Source organism: Antechinus flavipes, chromosome 5 (genome assembly GCF_016432865.1).
Source record: "Antechinus flavipes isolate AdamAnt ecotype Samford, QLD, Australia chromosome 5, AdamAnt_v2, whole genome shotgun sequence".
In the NCBI taxonomy this organism is placed as follows: domain Eukaryota; kingdom Metazoa; phylum Chordata; class Mammalia; order Dasyuromorphia; family Dasyuridae; genus Antechinus; species Antechinus flavipes.
Window position 1 is genome coordinate 261,331,053 of NC_067402.1, and position 20,478 is coordinate 261,351,530.

Consider the following 20,478-nt stretch of genomic DNA (forward strand, 5'->3'; position numbering starts at 1 on the left):
CTACATGTACTGCTTTGCAGGGAGGCTGCTTTAGGAAGCTTCCGACGTGCTCGTACGTGGGAGAGTGTGCAAAGAAAGGTGTGCGAGTGAGTGCGGGCGTGTGTTGGTGTGAATGCATGTGTGTACATATGTTTGCTTGGAGTTCGGGGATTTCGTTTCATAATCTGCCGGTATCCAAGTGCAGATTTCCCCTTAGAAAAACCAACGTCTTCCAAGCTAACTTTTAACGCCCTTTTGGTAAGATCGGAGAACGGAACTCCAGTCTTTCAGAAAAAAAGCTGACAGTCCCATGTTCTTTTCCAAACTTACAAAAGGGACTTGCCTCGCCAATCAATCAATTGATCAATCACCAAATACTCATCATTAAGCGCCTACTATGTGCCAGGAACAGTGCAAAGCGCCGGGGATGCAAATGGAAAGAATGCCACAATCTCAGCTCTCCCGGAGCTTCGGCTCTCAGTGCAATGTGCCATTCCAAGTCTCTCGCCTTTGGGTTCCTGAGCTAGGCACCCCCAGCCTTTTCCTCCTCCTCCTCCTCCTCCTCCTCTTTCTCCTCATCACCACTTTCTCCTGGGTGGTGGAGGAGAGGAGGAGCTCCAAATCTCTGCGGAGGTCGACGGGGTGCGCAGAATTCGCCCACCCCGGGGCACACTCTTTGGCCTCTCCGGGAGCCGCGCTCTCCGGAGCGCCCAAGCTCCAGCCCGGTTCCCCAGCCCAAAGGGGCGCGAGGCGCGGGGCGCGTCCTCTACTTACTTGTGTCTTCTTCATAAGGAACGACAGCGCAGCAATCCAGCCCAGGCAGCGGTGGGGAAACTCCGTTTAGCTGTTCTGTGGCTCCAGCATATTGCTCGTGGAGCGGCGGAGGCGGCGGCAGCTGCAGCGGAGGCAGCGGCGGCGGCTGCGGAGAAGCGGCGGGGGCAGCAGCGGCGGCGGTGGCGGCGGCGGCGGCAGCAGCAGCAGATTGTGCACGCATTGGGCAGCCCCGAGCGCTGCGCACTCAGCTCCTGCCAGGTTCGCTGCCCGCCCCCCTCCCGCGGCGCTCGCTCCTTCACTAGCTTGCTTGCTAGCTCGCTCCCGGCCGATCGCCCCGCGAGGCAGTAAATGAAGCCGGAGCCGGCGCGGGGCCAGCGCTTTTATAGCTCTACTCCGCCTGCTCCTACAGCAGCGGCGGCGGGAGCTGCAGGACGGGCTGGCGGGCGGGCAGGCAGGCAGGACACGCCTTCTTCCCTCTGGGAGCTTTGGAGAGGCGAGCGCAGCGGCAGCGAGCAGAGGAGGCTGGGTGGGAGGGGGGGGGTGGATGGGTGGGGGAGGCCCCTGGGATGGGGGGGGGGGGAGTAAAAAGAGGGGGAGGGAGGGCGGTAAGAACTCCAGTCAGTGCGAAATAAGTTGGACAAATTAGGCCAAGCTCATCTCCTTGCCAGCGAAGGTAACCCGATCTCATCTTCTTTGGGCAAGCACCGGCTGAAGGCTACCGGCGAACTAGCTGTGGGAAGGGAGAAGCAATAAAACGACCCAGAGCTGGCGCCCGTTGCTGCTGCTGCTACTGGGGCTGCCCCCGGGACTGCTGCTGAACCGAGAAGGAGCAAGAGCTGCCTCTTGACCTCGGCCCTACATGTCCTCCCCCGGGTTTCACCTCCAAACCTTACCTGTCACCTTTTGGGGACAGAAGATTTCGAGAAACGCCCCTGTTCACAGCTCGCCCACTTCAGGAACGTGCTTTTTCTCCGGGGAGGGTGAAAACTTCTCACACCTGCACCGAAAACTAGCAAAAGCCCCTTATTAATAATTTTCTACTTTACTTAGTTCCTGGGTAACTAACACTCTAGGAAATGAATTTAAAATTCTTTAGAGCTAAACAGACTTCCCAAGTCTTGTCTCCTAACTTGTCCCTCTTCTAGATTGCTGTTAGCCGGATCTGGATCCTCTCAATACGGTTTATGGATTAGAATCTAGCTTTTTATTTTCTTTGGCTTTTAAAAGAACGTGGAGGAAGTGGTGTATGAAAATTCTTTTGCAGAAAATAGCCTACCTCAACTTTGGAAACAATGGCACAGCCGGAGAATTTGAAATTAGCAAATAAAAAAACTAGCCCACTTACTTTAGATACACTTGTATGGAGAGAACATGCCTTTGTCCCAAGCACCCTTGTCAATCGGTCAGTCAATGGGCGTTTGATGTTAAGCCAAGGATACAGAGAAACGTCCCTGAATCGTACCGAGTTCACAGCCCGGGGAGGCAATAGGAGAAATAATATGCAAACAACTATATACATACAAGATACATCCGGGTTAAACCGGAGATTTTCTTCGAGGGCATTGAGAGGTACCTGAAAAGACTCCTTACAGAAAGTGAGCTTTTTGCTGAGACTTGAGGAAGCCTGGAGGTGGAGATAAGAGGCAGAGCGCTCTAGATCTGGGGGACAGCCAGTGAGAAGTTGGGGGATGGGGGTCTTGGGAGAAAAGCAGCAAAAAGGTATGTATAAGGGTCAGAAAGAGAAAAGGAGACTCTAGAAGTAGGTCAGCTTTTATATCTCTTAGAATATTTGGCTTCCTTCAAAGCTCATCTTAAAGAGGCATCTTTCCTGCCCCCACTTCCTCGCCACCCCACTCCCAGCAGCTAAAGCCTTCTTCTCTAAGGTCACCTGTGATGTATGTATCTCGCAGGTACCTATTTATTCCCGTTAGAATGTTAGCTACCCGAAGGGAGTAATGCGCTTGATAACTGCTTTATGATCAGTTGATTGGCCTGACATGTCTATTCATAATCTTTGGGGCATTAAAAAAACAAAGTGCAAATTTTGGGGAAATCAGGAAAGATCTCCTGGAGGAAGTGCCATTGAAGCTCAGCCCAGAGGTTCTTAAATAGGATTTCCTGACCTTTAAAAAAAGTATTGATAACTTTTCATCATAATTGATTTTCTTTATTACCCTTTGGATTTTATTTTATACATTTTAAAACATTATTAAAAGATTGGGTCCCTAAATATCACCTGGCTGACTAAATGATCCATGATATTCAATCAAACTGCATTTATTAAGTACCTACTAAGTGCTAAATACTTAGCTAAAACGCAAAAAAAAAAAGAAAAAAAGAAAAAAAAATCGAGGAGTTATTGTTACTGTTATTGTTTTTTGGGGTTTTTTTTTAGAACTCACCATCCTCATTTTTCCAAGGGATTAAATGGAATCTCTACAGGCTAACTGACTTATCCAAGGTCACCCAGATAGTGATTGCTTGAGTTGAGATTGAAAACAGATCCTCTGATTTCCAATTTAACTCACATTCTATTGTAACATGCTGCTGCTTCTATACATTCACACATGGTCAATTTAGAAAAATATGTTTAATATGTCTTATTTTTTGTTTACTCAGAGTGAATTTAGGGAACACCTGCTAAGACCAGACAAGAAGAAAGGAAGGAAATCTCAAAGGCATCCTAAAGAGGTTAAAGGAGGAATTGAATTCTCAGCTCTGCTATTATGGGTTCTTCATCCAATTATTTCTCTACGCCTTTGTTGCCCCAGCTGGAAGGATGCCTCCCACTCTTCAGTTAGGAAAATTAATGTTTGCAAAAAGAATTCTTCCAGGAAAAAGTGAAGAGTATTAAATGATTACTCTAACTTTTAGTTCAAAGGGTATAGTCAAGCAATTTTAAAATAGATCAGAAGGCAGACTGAGATAAACCTTGTTATTCAATTCAAATGGACATCTTTCTGCCTCTTGCTTTGTGTAATGTCTGTTTATCTTTTTGTTTCTTTGTCTCTGTTCCTCTGTGTCTCTCAGTGTGCATCTGATTCTATCTCTCACCGTATGTGTGGGTATCTATCTCTGCCTCTTTGGGTCTCTTTCAGTCTCTGTCTCTATAATTCTGGCTCTCAGTGGTTGCTATCTCTGCTCCTAGTTCCATCTCTGTCTTTCTCTTTCTCTGTCTCTTTCTCTTTTTCTGCCCCAGTCTCTTGGTCTCCCCCAACCAATCCCACTCTTGCTTCCCTGCTTCCATTGGAATCTTTTTTCTTTTTTTTTTAATTAGACATTATGGATTTTAGAGGCATTCAGGAATATGTACTTAATCCCATTTTAAAAATTGGTGGAAGAGGCACCACTGGATGTTGTTAATTGAGAATTAAGATGATAAAATGGATGGGACATTGAATTTGCAATCAGGAAGCCTTGGATTGCAAAAAAATCTAATCTCAGACCCGTAGCAACTGAGCGACTAAATTTAACTTCTCTTAGCCCCAGGCAGCTCCCTAAAGTTTGTATTTTAAAAATCACAAAGTAGAGGGAATTCCCCAAAATGATAAGGAATTTTTGCTTAGATTTGAATAACCTTAGCCAGATAAACACAACTTTAATGCAATCACTCCCTGGGGTATCATACTTTTAAAGTTTACATTGCTGGAATACTCCTATTAGCTCCTCTCCCCCCTCTTCCCCCCCCCCCAAAAGTGCCATGTCTGAATCCATCACATGGTCAATAGAAAATGGAAAGAGATTCAAAAATATGTTTATTTTACTGAGCCCTTCCAATCTAATATTTCTCCTCCTCCTCCTCTTCCTCCTCCTCTTCCTCCTCCTTCACCTCCTGCCCTCTTCCTCCTCCTCCTCTTCTTTCTTCTCTTCTTCTTCCTCTTCCTCTTTCTCCTCTTTCTCCTCCTCCTCTTCCTTCTCTTCCTCCTCTTCTTCCTCCTTCTCCTCCTTTTCTTTCTTCTCTTCCTCTTTCTTCTTTTCCCTCCTCTTCCTCCTCCTCTTTTTCCTCCTCCTCCTCTTCTTCCTTCTCCTCCTCTTCCTTCTTATTCTCCTCCCTTTTCCTCTTCTTCTCTCTCCCTTTCCCTCTCTCTCTTTGTCTCCCTCTCTACTAAGATTAGACAAGAAGAAAGCAAGGAAATCTCAAAGGCATCCTTCTCTTCCTCCTCCTCCTTTTTCCCCTCTCCTCCTCCCTCCTTCCCTCCTTCTCTCTCTCTCTCTCTCTCTCTCTCTCTCTCTCTCTCTCTCTCTCTCTCTCTCTCCCTCTCTCTACCCCACCTATGAAGAGTTCAGAAGCCCTCCACTGCCTTGAGAATAAAACACAGATTCTTAATTTAAAGCTCTTCACAATCTTACAAAGTATTTTATCTCATACCTCTGAATATTTATACAACCTATATCTAATAACTGGAATGCCTTCCTTGCTTTCTTCTTCAAATCCCAAGCTCCCCACAAATATCATCTTCTTCAAGAAATCTTTCCTGACTCTCCTAGTCTTTCTGACTCCAAGCTCAGCATTCTATCAAATGCACCACCAAGCTGCCCCCATAAGATAAAGTAGTTGAGGGCAAAGATTATTTTGCTTTTGTCTTTATATTACAAGTCTAGAATAGTGCCTAGAACATAGTAAGTGCTTAATGAATGCTTGTTGACTAATTAAACAGAATAAACCTAATTTCTCTTTCCTACAAGACAGTCTTTCATACACTGCCCGGTCCTTAAATGTCCCCTCTCCACATGTTCATATACCACCTCCTAAGCCATTGCTTCTCCAGGTTATATTTTCCCAACTTCCTCAACTATTTTTCATCTGACTTATTTCCTAATTCCCCTCTCCATCTAAATCATCCTCATCTGGGTATGATCCAGTTAATAGCTGTCCTGAAGTGTGATTCCCCAAACAACACAAAACAGTATGTATGGCCTAAACAATTCTGGGTAGGGTGGAACTAATATCTTCCTGTCTTGAATCCTAGAGTTCTCTGAATGCAGATTTATATTTCATTAGCTTTTTTGGCACTGGGGTCCTTTTAGCTCCTGTGGTGCTTCAGTTAATGAAAACTTGACAGTCTTCTCTCTTGTGAATAATAATAAGCACTGACATCTCTATAAGACTTTGCATTTACAAAATGGTTTGGGGCAGTGGAATGAAAACTAGATTAGAAAACCATTGGTACAATGGAAGGAAGGCTAGATTTGCAGTTAGAAAACATGGATTTTAATCCGACTTCTTTATTTGTGTGACTTCAGATAAGTCACTTCTCTAGTCCTTAATTTCATTATGTGTAAAATAAAGTGACTGGAAGTGAGAACCTATAAGGCATTTTCCCGACTGGAATAGTTTGCCATCTCCTCCAGTTCATTTTACAAATGAGGAAACTGAGGCAATTGGGGTGAAGTGACTTGCCCAGATAGAAAGGAGCTGAGGCATGATTTGAACTCAGGTCCTCCTGACTCCAGACTCAGCATTCTATCCACTAAATTTCTAAATGTAGTGTGAAGGACAGCAACTCCTTTTTATGTCCTAGCTTACCCAGAAGTCAAGTCAAAGGCTAAAGCCGTAGTCTCTTAAATCAAAGCTGCTTAAACTTTGGGTTGTAACCATGCATAAGCCATGTAACTCAATATGGGGGTTGCAAAGTTATGATTTATTATAAGTAAATGTTTGATTTGTGTATATATACATATATATTTATTTACTTATTCATTTATTTATTTCATATACTGTATATTCAGGGTCACATAAAGATTTCTCTGACAAAAAGGAGTCACAAGTGGAAAAAGTTTAAGACCTATTCTAAACTAATCAAATCCCAAATGCCTTTTAGGAGAAAACTAGCCCAGTTTACATGGCAAGGACCCCCTAGCAGATTTTGTTTCTGCCACAATTGTGCCTCAGCACCCAGCTTGGGTTCTCCACTGTTCTTTCTAGAAAATCACAATACAAATCTCTGTTAGAGACAACTAAATTAGTGTGTTTTTCTTTTTATTTAATTTTTCTTCCCCTCCTCCCCCAAACTATGGGGAAAAGTACATGAGACTTATGACTACCATCAATGGGAAAGTCACAAAATCATGAAGGCCAAAGGTCATGCCAGTCCCACCCCCTCCTCCCCATTTTCTGTACATGCTCACAGGAAACTAAGCTAGTTCTTTCTTACTTCCCCCTTTCTTATCTGACTCAGCCTCTTCTTTAACCTTATTCCCAGATTCAGTTACCCTGTAGTTATAGGCAAAATTTCAGTTTCTCCATCATTCACCAGTAAGCTTGTTCAGTTTGTCAAAATTCTAGGGTTTTTTTTAATCTTTTTGGAATTAATTTCCCCAACTCTTAGGCCCGAGGCCCGAAGACTCCCTGATCTTAACAAACTCCAACTTTCTTTAGTCTTTTTCTTTTCTCTGGCTGAGCAGGAGTCTTCACTTGTGCCCCTGTTCTTTAGATAGAAAAGCTTCTTCCCTTCCTAATTACACCAAAAATTTCCCCTTTTCCCATCTCCATCCCAAGCTTCAGATTATCTGCCCAACTTGGTAAACCTTTCACACTCCTGCTTGGGAGTCTAGATTTCTGATTTCAGAAGCTTCTGGACTCTTTCATTCTTCACTGGTTGGCTTAGTCTATCCTAGTTGGCTTAGTAGATTTTTATTCCCCTGCCAAAGGACTCAGTACATGGTTGTAGTCTGGTGAATCCTATGGACTCCTCAGAATAAGGTTTTAAAATATATAATATAAAATTAGGAAAACAATTATGTTGAATGAATACAGTTATCTATATCTCTCTTATATACACACACACATACATATACATATACCTATATATATGTTTATATGTAAAACATACATATCTATGACAACATACATTGAAGTTGACCTGTGGATGTAGATGAACCTCTGGGCTTCTTCTCTCTCCCCTTATCAGTTTTCAGGGACCTCAAGATCTGGCTATGATACCCCTCCCCGAAATCATCTCCTTCATTCTACCAAGTCAGCAAAAGGCTCCCAGTTAACCTGAGTTTCTCTTCTTGTTCACAACTTCTCAACTCTGTCCATTTTTCCTCAATATTGCTGTTTCTGCCCTCTTTTTCATTCCACCTTCCCCTTCCCCATTCTCTGGGTGCTGAGTCATGGTTCAAGCCTTTGCTGTGGGCAGTAGCTTTCTAAGAAATCAGTTTGCTGAAAAACAATCTCAGAGTAAGAAGAACTAAAGTCTTGTCTTTGACACAAGCTGCATGACTATGTCCAAGTTCCTTAAATCAAATGAAACAATATTTCTGAATTACTTAGAGCATAGTGGGAGCTTAATAACTGCTTATTCCCTCCCTCTCCCCCTTCCTTAATATCTCTTAGTTTTAGGTTGCCTTTGGTAAAATGAGGATAATAATATTTGCAACACCAGCTTCACAAAGTTGTTGTGAGGAATGCCATCCATTTATTAAGTACTAAGTGTATAGAGAGCAGGCATAGAAGAAATTATAAAATATAATCAAAACAAATTATCTGCCACTATCATGGACCTTACAGTCCAGGAGTTAAACTTCATGTGGTTTTTAAATGTTCAAATTTTAAATGTTCAATTTATTGGATTTTTTTCCCTATTAACAAGAATTTATCATTTTTTCTACCTACTCTTCCTGCCCTGACTAAAAAAATAAAAAACAAAAGTAAAATCCTTATAACATATTTATAGTCAAGCAAGATAAATTTCTTACATCAGCCACATCTAAAAATGTGTGTCTCATTCTTCATCATGAGGCCATTACTTCTCTGGCAGAAGCTAGGTAGCCTGATTTACCACTACAGGTCCTTTAGAAATATGGCTTGTCTTGACATTGTTCAGAATTCTACAGAGACTTTATAAATATCACAGGATTCTATCAATTAAGGTTTGGATTGGAAATATTAGCCAAATGTTTTTCTAGTGGTATTAAAAATCTCTTGGGATTTGTTTCTGCAGAAATAGTATTCCATCTGTAAATGACAACTCTCTAAAGAATTGTCTGAGACATTGAGAAATTAAGTGATTTGCCCGCTCTCATAGAGACATTATTATTATTATTATTTTTTTATCAGAGATGAGGCTTGAATTCAAGTCTTTCTGATTCCAACACTAAATCACTATCCTCTAGTAGGGGTCCTCAAACTACGGCCCCGCAGGCCAAATGCAGCAGCCGAGGACTATTATCCTCCTCATGCAGGGCTATGAAGTTTCTTTATTGAAAGGCCCACAAAACAAAGTTTTTGTTTTTACTATAGTCCGGCCCTCCAACAGTCTGAGGGACAGTGAACTGGCCCCCTATTTAAAAAGTTTGAGGACCCCGGCTGCTTTATATCCCAGCTTCTTAAACTGTAGGTCATGACCCCATATGGAATCATATAACTGAATATGGGGTCATAAAATTACGATTTGTTATCAGTAAATGTTTGATTTCTTTATCCATTTTATATACCTACATACCTGGGTCACACAAAGATTTCTCGGGTAAAAAGTGGTTGCTAGTGGGAAAAGTTTAAGAAATCCTGCTTTATACAGTATAATATGAATGCCATTATGTATAATATCAACAATAATATCTTTCCCCTGCCCTCCAATAATTAACAGGATCATATGGACATAATAATAATACAAATTATTATTACACCCATTTTACAGATGACAAAACAAAGACTCAGATATTAAATAATCTGCCCAATATCATGTTGCCAATTAATGATAGATGGATGACTTTTGAAAGTAAAGTTTTTCAAGAGCTATTCTCCCTTTAAAGTGGAAAACCAATGATGCCTCAGGGTTATATTCAAAACCAGAATTTAGTTATCCTAATCTAGGACTAGTTGATATCTGCAGCTATTAACTCTGACAATGTGATGAGCTCAGGCACAGAATCAGTCACTGAAAGGTCTTCATTCTTCTAGCAACACAAAGACAGAGGGGGGTATAGTGCGAAGAGCATTGGACATGGAGACAGAAAATGTGTTTTGGAAGTCCTACTTTTGTCACTTAATAAAGTGACCTTAGATAAGTCAATCTCCTTATACAGCAGATCTGAGTCAGGAAGATATGTCTGAGCCCCATCTCTGATATATGTGTGTGTGTGTGTGTGTGTGTGTGTGTGTGTGTGTACCCACTCAGACTGAGTGTTTCTAATCATGTCATTTCATTTCAGCCAGTATTGCTATGTATCAGTAGAGGAAATTTTCTACATAGTTGAAATCATTAAATTTTTTTTTAAGTAGGAATAATAATTGTACCACACTGAACCACTGTGAAGATTGGATGAATTATGCATGCAAAGCACTATGTTTTAAACCTCAAAGTGCTCCATATAAGCCATAGAAATTTAGCTCCCTTCATTATATACTTCAACAACAATACTATATGATGATCAATTCTGATGGACCTGGCCATCTCCAGCAATGAGATGAACCAAATCAGTTCCAATGGAGCAGTAATGAACTGAACCAGCTACACTCAATGAAAGAACTCTGGGAGATGACTAAGAACCACTACATTGAATTTCCAATCCCTATATTTTTGCCCGCCTGCATTTTGGATTTCTTTCACAGGCTAATTGTACAATATTTCAGAGTCCGATTCTTTCTGTACAGCAAAATAATGGTTTGGTCATGTATACTTATTGTGTATCTAATTTATACTTTAATATATTTAACATGTATTGGTCATCCTGCCATCTAGGGGAAGGGGTGGAGGGAAGGAGGGGAAAAGTTTAAACAAAAGGTTTGGCAATTGTCAATGCTGTAAAATTACTATGCATATAATTTGTAAATAAAAAGCTATTAAAAAAAAGAAAGAAAGAAATTTAGCTCCATCCTAAATGGAGTAAGCACAGGGTGACAGATAGATTAACAGAGAAAGTCAGTTGAAAATAAAGAAGTGCTACTAAATGTTTAACAACCAGCTTTTGGGGAGAGGGGCCGCAATTCCAAGACACAGATTTAAGTTTCATGTGCATTGGTAACATTTTTTCCATCCCTTGTCTAAGTCTAAACAATCAGCAACACAATAAATAGTACCTTGATTCATGTCATTTGTAGATTTCTAAAGTGAAAATGTTCACACTAAAAATTTAATAATCAGCCCTTTCGGAAGCTTCTAGTATCCCTTGTCAAATGAGATCTTTCACATAAAATAAGAGAGGAATCCCCTGGATCCCACAATACTCACACATGTGTCCTGCCTGCAATAAAACTTCTCTACAAAACTGAGTAAGATTGAAGTCACATGAAATCACCAGCATCTGAGAATTTCCTGATGATGGTAAATCTAGATCCAACTATCTTCAAGCGGCTAATGAGAACGACTCTGTGCAGCTCTTCTCCCCTTTTCATGATGAGACTGTTATACAGTTTCCCTGTGCTCTCTCTCCAGAGCATCAGGTCCCCCCTTCCTCTCCCCACCCCCATACTTTTGCTTGCCTGTTTGTCTTGTCCCAACCCTTGGAAGTAGAGATGAGTAGTCAGAGAGCAAAGTTATTGGCTCTGGGAAATGAGATAAATGTTTTAATTTGTTTTGAAAGAGACAAATATAGACTTTGCAGTTGGTTATTGCTGTTCATCCTTCATTTTTCTAAAGGACCAGTGACATAATGGAATGATGTTTTTGACTAAGGTATGATTTGGGTTTAAGTGAGGAAGAGTTGCACAAAGTTGTCAAGTTCACTTTCTCTTCCAGAGTCATCTAAGTCTAGGGGTAGGACTTTTTTTTTTGAGGAGGGAGTATGGTAATATCTTTTGATTTATGTGAAAATTGGTTTAAGTGAGGCAGAATTGCATAAAGCCTCACTGTCTCTTCTAAAACTATCATTGTCCAGTGGCAGGACAGAATCAAGACAACTGGTGATGACTCAAGATGCAGTGGATGACCTTGTTGTCTTCAATGTCTAACTAAGCTCTAAGCACTCCACAATACCTGCTTTACTTGCCTTTGTGGCCGTTGGAACACATTTTTTTCTCATGCACCCATTCCACCAGCTATGGGTGACAGTTGAGTGTCAAGTGGACACCAAAGGTGGGATGAGCAGCCCTCACATCAGAAGTGCTAGTCCTTCTTGAATATACTACACATCCTTTTAGAGCTAGTATAACGGCAGCATATATACCAATGAGCAATGGGAGGTCTCGTGAAGCAACAGTGATTTTTTAAAAAAATCTAATAACTTTAGGCAATGTGGAAAACCATGATGAAACCTACCACCCACCAAAGCACATCAGCAAAACTCCTGCAATTTAGATTCTTAGGGTTGCCTAAAATACTAAGATTGAGTAACTTGAAAGAGGAAGGACTTGAATCCAAGACTTCCTGACTATTCATTATGTCACACTTCCTCTCTAGATAATAATAATAGCTCATGATTTAAGGTTTGAAATTTATTTTAAGCCTTCTATCTCATTTGAATCCCAATCCCAATCACTATTATCCTGGGAATGATAGGGAAACTGGAATTCAAATAAATTGTGACTTATCCAAAGTCACACAGCTGATAAATGTCCAAGGAAGACTATAAACAATTGCAGGTCTTCTGAATGAAAGTCCTTTGCTCTATCCCATCATGCTAAGCTGCCTTTCCTATTCCTATCTCTCCACATTTGAGGAGAGTTCCAGTTTCAAGCTGGGTCATCCACTCAGTAGACAGAGAGATAAAAGACTACTAAATAGTAATAAAAGGCAGTATGTGAATGGACTTTTTGCCCAGGAGGGAACAAATAATATCTAGGTAAAACACAATTAGAGATTGTAGACTCCGGCAGAAATCAGATTCCAGGAAAGCAAATTGAACTAGAATCGGAATAAATGGAAGACATCCAAGGAGTACATTTGTCAAGTTGTGCATCTTGGTTGACTTAGTAGCAATGTCAGAGAAGCAAAGAATCTTAAATTGGGAAAACCTAAGACATCATTTAGTCTAATCAGTTTTGGAGGACACATTCATTCTCCCATGTCTCCAACAAATGTTTGTTTAGTCGCCTTTTGAAGACCTTCAAAGATGGGAAACTCCCTATTTGTTTTTGTCTTTTTTTTTTTTAATTTTTTTTTTTTTTTATTTAGCAAGGATGAATCATTCGTATGTACACCCTAACCACCATTGTGGATATGTAGTAGAAAAATGACTAGATTTAGAAGCATAAGACCTGGTTTTAAAACTCTTTTCTACCACCTAGAGCAAGAAATTCCATTTCTTTCCTCTTCCACAAAATAAGAGATGAGCTATATGATCTATAAGGTTTCTTCCAACTCTAACTCTATGATCCCATGATCTATCTCTCCCCAGGTTGCTACCTTTCCAGGCCTTGGGGGTAAGTGGAGGGGGTGGGAGTTAGTGTAGTAAAAATGCTCCCTCTAATTATGGCCAAAGGGCAATCAAATTCCATCTGCTTTGACCAAGCTATTACATTACTAAGACTATTTCCCAAAGAGATCATGAAAAGGGGGAAAGGACCTACATAAACAAAAATATTTAAAGCAATTCTTTATGTTGGCAAAGAATTGGAAATTCAAGGGATGCCCATCAGTAAGAGAATGGCAGGACAAGTTGTGGTATATGATTGTGATGGAATACAATTGCAACAAGAAATGAGGAGGAGGAGGATTTCAGTGAATGACAGTTCTACTTATCAGTACAATGATCTGAGACTCATGATGAAAAAAATGAGAAAAAAATTATGGAATCAGGATGCAGATCAAAGCATATTGTTTTTGCTTTATTTTTTCATATTTTTTTTTTCTTTTTGCAAACTGTTTTGTTTTGTTTTGTTTTTACAACACGACTAATATAAGAGATAGGTTTTACATGATTGCATGTTTATAATCTATATCAAATTGCTTACTGTATTAGGGAGGAAAAGAAAAGAGGAAAAAAGAAGAGAGAAAATGTGGAACTCAAACCTTATTTAAAAAATAAATGTTAAAAATTGTCTTTATATATAATTGGAAAAAATAAAATAGTATTAAGACTGCTTCCCCTGATTTCTACTATTTGAATGATAGATGGGTTCTTAGGTGAAGAAAAGGCTGAGAAGATCCAGTCATAGTCTAACATGTCTAAAGATCTGGCTACAGCATCTATTTGTAAGAACATGACCCTTTCCAGCTTAGTGGGCTAGAGTTGGGCTTTGTGTTGGATGTCATATTGGTGGGCCTAGCTTATTTACTTCCTACCAGAAGACTACTTCTCAGATTTGCAGAGTTTTTCCTTTGGCAGCCACAAGAAACTCAAGCTGCTGACCCTGTTTTGAAAGGAGGCCAGGATCTGGTGCACAAGGCCCAAGTCCCTATAGCACAAGACAAATTTTGGTAAGAAAGATGAGAAAGTTGGGGCCCTGGGGAAAATGCCCCATTCTGGCCCCATGTGTATACACACACACACACACACACACACACACACACACACACATATATAGGCCCCGTGTGTGTGTGTGTGTATATATATATATATATATATATATATATATATACTAGATAGTTAGGATTCTCAGTAAGGACAGGAGAAATTGATAGGCCCCTTGCCCTGAAAGAGCCACACTTACCTCAAAGACATAGTATTTTATATATGTACTCTCTCCCTTCAGAAATTCCATTGGAAAGGAAAGATAGTTGAGTGGAATTGAGTTGGTTAAAAGTTTAAATTCCAGCTCTATTACTTACTAATTCCAATTATACTAACTTGGAAAAGTTAATTAACACTGCTGAGCTTTTTTATCTGAATTAAGAAGGTTGAATTAGATTTTTAGGGTCTGTGAACATTTTTTTTTTAATATCCTGAGAACTATTTCAATATAATTTATTTCCTTGTTATTGATTTAAAAGCATTATCCTAAGAAGGGGTCTATGGGTTTAACCAATGTGTAAAGGGGATCTATTACACAAAGATGTTAAGAACCCTTGCCTTAACCTTTAAAACTTATATCTCAGAAACCTTTGAGAAAGTTGAAACACTGAGATAATTAGAAACCTAACTATTGCAGACAACAGGGGGTCAAGTCTTCAAGGCCATTATTCCCTTCTCTTGATAAAAACAGGGCTGCCTGGAAGGTCCAGAGACAAATGGCTGGAATGCCCTGCCCCACCTCCCACCTGTTGACTTAACCTATTGGTTAACTTATTATTAACCTGTTTTTTAAAACCCAATTCAAATGCTAAATCCTTCAGTAAGTCCTTTTTGCTTTTCCATTTTTCATAACCTTTCTCCCCCTTAGAGCTCATATAGTATTTAACTTATATTTCTCTAATATACTTCATGAGTATTTTATGTTATAGCTAATTGTCAATAGGGAGGACTGAGATGGGAAAAAAAAACTAACCAAATCTAAGTTCTGTGACCTACTTCTAAGTACATTTTGCAAGATACCTGGGCCCAGGAAAAAAATGCTTATTGAAAGAGAACTAGGACTATTCCTGTTGGGCTGTGTGGTAAGAGTGAAGCTGTAGCTTGGTGAAAAGAGATTTCCTTGAATATGAAAGAATAGAAGTTGCTTCCTTATTGGGGATTATGCAAAGAGATTCCAAGAATAAGCAGCTGACAAAAGTAAAAGTCTGTAGTTAACTGGATTTCACATAGAGAGCCTTGCTTAGAGCAGTACTTCAAAGAAAAGAGACTTTCTGGTCCAGAAGAGGTGGATGGGAGACTGGTGAATTGCAACTTTGACTAGAAATCAGAAATAATCCTTGAAGCAAGTCTAAGTTATCAGCTGCACAGATGCAGCAACCACTAGGAAATATACATGCTAGCCCCAGACTTTGCTTTTAATTGAGACAAGCCTAAACCAAGAGTATTTTTTTCAATGTTAATAGTATTTTATTTTTCTATATACATGCAGATAGTTTTCAACATTCATCTTTGCAAAACCTTGTGCTCCAATTTTTTCTCCCTCTCTTTCCCCCTTCTCTCTCCTCAAGAGAGTAAGCAAGATAATATATATGTAATTCTTCTAAAACATATTTCCATATTTTTCATGCTGTGCAAGAAAAATCAGATCAAAAGGGGGAAAAGTTATGAGAAAGAAAAAAAAAATCAAACAACAGCAAAGGTAAAAATACTAAGTTTCGATCCACATTCATTCTCCCATGGTTCTCTCTGGATATAGATGGCATTTCCCATCACAAGTCTTTTGAAATTGCTTTGAATCACCTCATTGCTGTAAAGAAACCAGTCACTCACAATTGATCATCACACAATTTTGTTGCTATGTACAATGTTCTCTTGGTTCTTCTCACTTCACTTAGCATCAGTTCGTATAAGTTTTTCCAGCCTTTTCTGAAATCAACCTTGCAGCTAAAATTGTGTCTCCAAGGATACCCTATTGAACTCCTAAGTTTAGAAAGCTTGAGTATCAAATTACTCAGGAGGTGAGAGGGTGAAGGGAAGAAAAGAAAGAATTGGAACTACATTCAATGCTTCCTGTTACTTTATTATTCATTTCTCTCTCAGTGGGTTTTCTGTGAGCAGAAGAAGGACTCCAGGCACATGGCTATGTGAGTTTCTGGACAATATGTAAACTCAGATGGACAGGGGTGGGAAAGCTATCCCATTATCTATACTATTTCACAAGTTTCAAAGGAGAGATGGAATGTGTCATTCAATTGAAAGTTGAGCAACAGATCAAGAGAGGGGATAGACCAAAGCCTGGAGAGATGGACTGGATAGAGAGGGGGCAGGGGAGGGCTCTGACTTGTGTGGATACTGTTGAGTATGACTGAGTTCCATCTTTGTCCACCATGGCCTGAGCAAAACATCTAAGGATCTTCTCCTCCCAGATTGATACTTTTGTGATGTCAAACTAGGCCATTTTATGTCTCAGTTGAATGTCACTGTCATTAAATGGGCATTGCCTCAGACAAATTGAGATCTGGGAAAAACTTTAAATTAAAAAGGCCACCCATTGTCATCCTGGGCTATGGCCAGTGTTGGAGTTGAGAATGAGGCTGATGATTTTTCACATCTGTGTTTCACTTAAATCCAATTCACTAGCAAGTTAAGGCATCACCCTCTTGATGTCATTGGTCCTTTGGAAAAATGAAGAAATTACATGGCCATGTCCATAGGGGACAACAGAGGAAAGAGTGAGACATATGCCTGAAATCAGTCAACAAACAGTTTATTAAATCCCTACTGTGTACTAAACATAAGGATACAAAGAAAGTCAAAAGAAAGTCTCTCCCCTCAAAGAGTTTATAGTCTGAAGGGAAGACAACATCTATAAGAAATCTTTTTCAGTTCTCCTAAATTTTGGTGCCTTCCCTCTGACATTACCCCACATTTAACCTGTATGTTGTTTGCTTTTTTTTGTTGTTTTTCCCTACCAAGAAGCTAGTCCTTATAATGAAGAATACAAAGAGAAAAAGGTTAATAAAACTAATCAAGAAATGACATGATCTTTAATCTTCATCATATCATCATTTCCTAAAGCAAAGAAATATTTCATTATACTTGAGTCCCACAATGTGTTTGAACCATTCACTGATTAACATACATTTACTTTCTTTCCAGTTTTTAGCCTTTATCTGCTCTAAGCATTTGCTTTAAGTATTTTGATTAGCTTTACAATTCAAACCCTTCACAGTGTGACATGGCCCTACCTTTCCAGATTTACCTACAATCTAATCTATTTATCATCCAGAAAGACTTCCTGTTCTCCCAACTCAGCATTCCAACTTTGTTTCTGTGACATTGAATAAGATGTCTTGTAATGTTTTCCTTCTTTTTTTTTTTTTAATTTTTATTTAATAATTACTTTATATTGACACTCCTTTCTGTTCCAATTTTTTTTCCCCTCCCTCCCTCCACCCCCTCCCCTAGATGGCAAGCAGTCCTTTATATGTTGGATATGTTGCAGTATATCCTAGATACAATATATGTTTGCAGAACCGAACAGTTCTCTTGTTGCATAGGGAGAATTGGATTCAGAAGGTATAAATAACCCGGAAGAAAAACAAAAATGCAGATAGTTCACATTCGTTTCCCAGTGTTCTTTCTTTGGGTGTAGCTGCTTTTGTCCGTCATTTATCAATTAAAACTCAGGTCTCTTTGTCAAAGAAATCCCCTTCCATCAAAATATGTCCTCATACAATATCATTGTCGAAGTGTATAATGATCTCCTGGTTCTGCTCATTTCACTTAGCATCAGTTCATGTAAGTCTTGCCAGTCCTCTCTGTATTCATCCTGCTGGTCATTTCTTACAGAACAATAATATTCCATAACATTCATATACCATAATTTACCCAGCCATTCTCCAATTGATGGGCATCCATTCATTTTCCAGTTTCTAGCCACTACAAACAGGGCTGCTACAAACATTTTGGCACATACAGGTTCCTTTCCCTTCTTTAGTATTTCTTTGGGATATAAGCCCAATAGAAACACTGCTGGATCAAAGGGTATGCACAATTTGATAATTTTTTGGGCATAATTCCAGATTGCTCTCCAGAATGGTTGGATTCGTTCACAGCTCCACCAACAATGCAATAGTGTCCCAGTTTTCCCACATCCCCTCCAACATTCATCATTATTTTTTCCTGTCATCTTAGCCAATCTGACAGGTGTGTAGTGGTATCTCAGAGTTGTCTTAATTTGCATTTCTCTGATCAATAATGATTTGGAACACTCTTTCATATGAGTGGTAATAGTTTCAATTTCATCCTCTGAAAATTGTCTGTTCATATCCTTTGACCATTTGTCAATTGGAGAATGGCTTGATTTTCTTATAAATTTGAGTCAGTTCTCTATATATTTTGGAAATGAGGCCTTTATCAGAACCTTTAACTGTGAAAATGTTTTCCCAGTTTGTTGCTTCCCTTCTAATCTTGTTTGCATTAGTTTTATTTGTACAAAGGCTTTTTAATTTGATGTAATCGAAATTTTCTATTTTGTGATCAGTAATGGTCTCTAGTTCATCTTTGGTCACAAATTTCTTTCTCCTCCACAAGTCTGAGAGATAAACTATTCTATGTTCCTCTAATTTATTTATAATCTCGTTCTAATGTTTTCCTTCTTTACCTCCACCTGTCAGATTCATTGTACTAGTCACTTAAAGCCCAATAGAAAGCTCCACCTAAGAAGAACTTCATGAAGATATTACAGAGAAAAAAAAAAAAATCTGGAGAAATTATGAGTTATCTCTTTCTTACATGAATTCTCCACAAGTGTGTGCTTACTATTTAACTACCAGTTTGCACTCACTCTACTCAGGAAACTTCTCTGTGCAACTGGTTAGTGCTTTCCTATCTTGGGGCAGGAGAAGGATCTCTTTTGCAATAACTGCCATTGCTACATCTGCTTAGTAAATATAATTTCTAAAAGTTAATTAATTTTGATTGTCAATGTGAGGTATAGTGATGAGAGCTCAACTAGTACAAGGAACCCCAACAATTACCTAAATTTACCCCCTAGGTTCATAAAATTCAAATCCGATGGGAGCACTTGGTCTGCCATTTTGAATGTGCTTTGTGGAAGCAGCTCTTGAGCAAGTGTTACCCTCTGATCCAATAATCTCCAAGGGCTTTATTTGGACTTTTAGAAAAAATGGAAAGGTCATGACTATCTCTAATAATTTTAAATAATTTTAAATTCAACTAGTATAAAAACACTAAATATGGGCCTGGGGAATATGGGAAAGGGGAATGAAGGCCACAGAGTAAATATTTCTTATTGTGTTACAGTCATGAATAATTGATTTTTGATTGAGAAATCATTTTTAGGTCTCTTAAAGTGGTAGTCTCTGGAGAGACTAAAAGGAAACCAAGATGGATTTGATTTTCTTATGCATTGGAAAAAAAGTTAAGAGGGATATAAAGTCAAACTATCTTAAGACAGGAAAACAAATAAGACAGAGAACTTTTAAGAAGAAGAATGTCATCCAAGAATGCTAAATATAACATTTCGCCTTTCTTTGCCAAAACATGATTTCTTGTTCTATGGGATCACTTAAAAATATATCCCGAATTAATTCTCCTTTAAATCATTTCCCAAAAGTTAGTATTTTATAGGTTTTCTCATCTCTCTACATAATAGATAGGTTAAGGCTGATTCTGAGATCTTAAAGGAAGGAAAGGGACCCACATGTGCAAAAATGTTTATGGCAGCCCTTTTTGTACTGGCAGGAAACTGGAAACTAAATGGATGGTTGGAGAATGGCTTAATAAGTTATGGTATGTGAATGTTATGGAATATTATTGTTCTAGAAGAAATGATCAGAAGGATGACTTTAGAGAGGCCTGGAGAGACTTACATAAACTGATGTGAAGTGAAATGAGAAGCACCAAGAGATCATTGTACATGGCAACATTAATATTATACGACGATCAATTCTGATGAACATGTCTCTCTCCAACAATGAGAAGATCAATGCCAGTTTCAATGGTCTTGTGATAAAGAGAGCCATCTACATCCAGCGAGAGTATTGTGGGAACTGAATGTGGATCACAACATAACATTTTCACTCTTTTTGATGTTGTTCACTTGCATTTTGTTTTCTTATTCATTTTCTTTCCTTTTTGATCTGATTTTTCTTGTGCAACAAGGGAATTGTATAAATATGTTTACATATGTTGGATTTAACATATATTTTAACATGTATAATATATATTGGATTGCTTGCCGTCTAGGGAAGGGAGAGTGGGGAAGGAGGAAGAAATCTGAAACACAAAGTTAGGCAAAGGTCAATGTTGAAAAATTACCCATGCATATGTTTTGAAAATAAAAAGCTTAAAAAAAGAAAGAAA

The 20,478-nt window shown here is 39.2% G+C and overlaps 1 protein-coding gene across 1 annotated transcript in view; it reads right to left on the minus strand.

Moving 5' to 3' along the window:
• KITLG (KIT ligand) overlaps positions 1 to 1,223 on the minus strand; it is a 120,249-nt gene extending 119,026 nt beyond the window's left edge. The window contains exon 1 of the mRNA XM_051962657.1: positions 754 to 1,223. Coding sequence (XP_051818617.1) covers positions 754 to 768 — 15 coding nt within the window. The 5' untranslated portion in view covers positions 769 to 1,223. The remainder of the gene's footprint in view (positions 1 to 753) is intronic.
• Between the last annotated feature and the right edge of the window lie 19,255 nt (positions 1,224 to 20,478).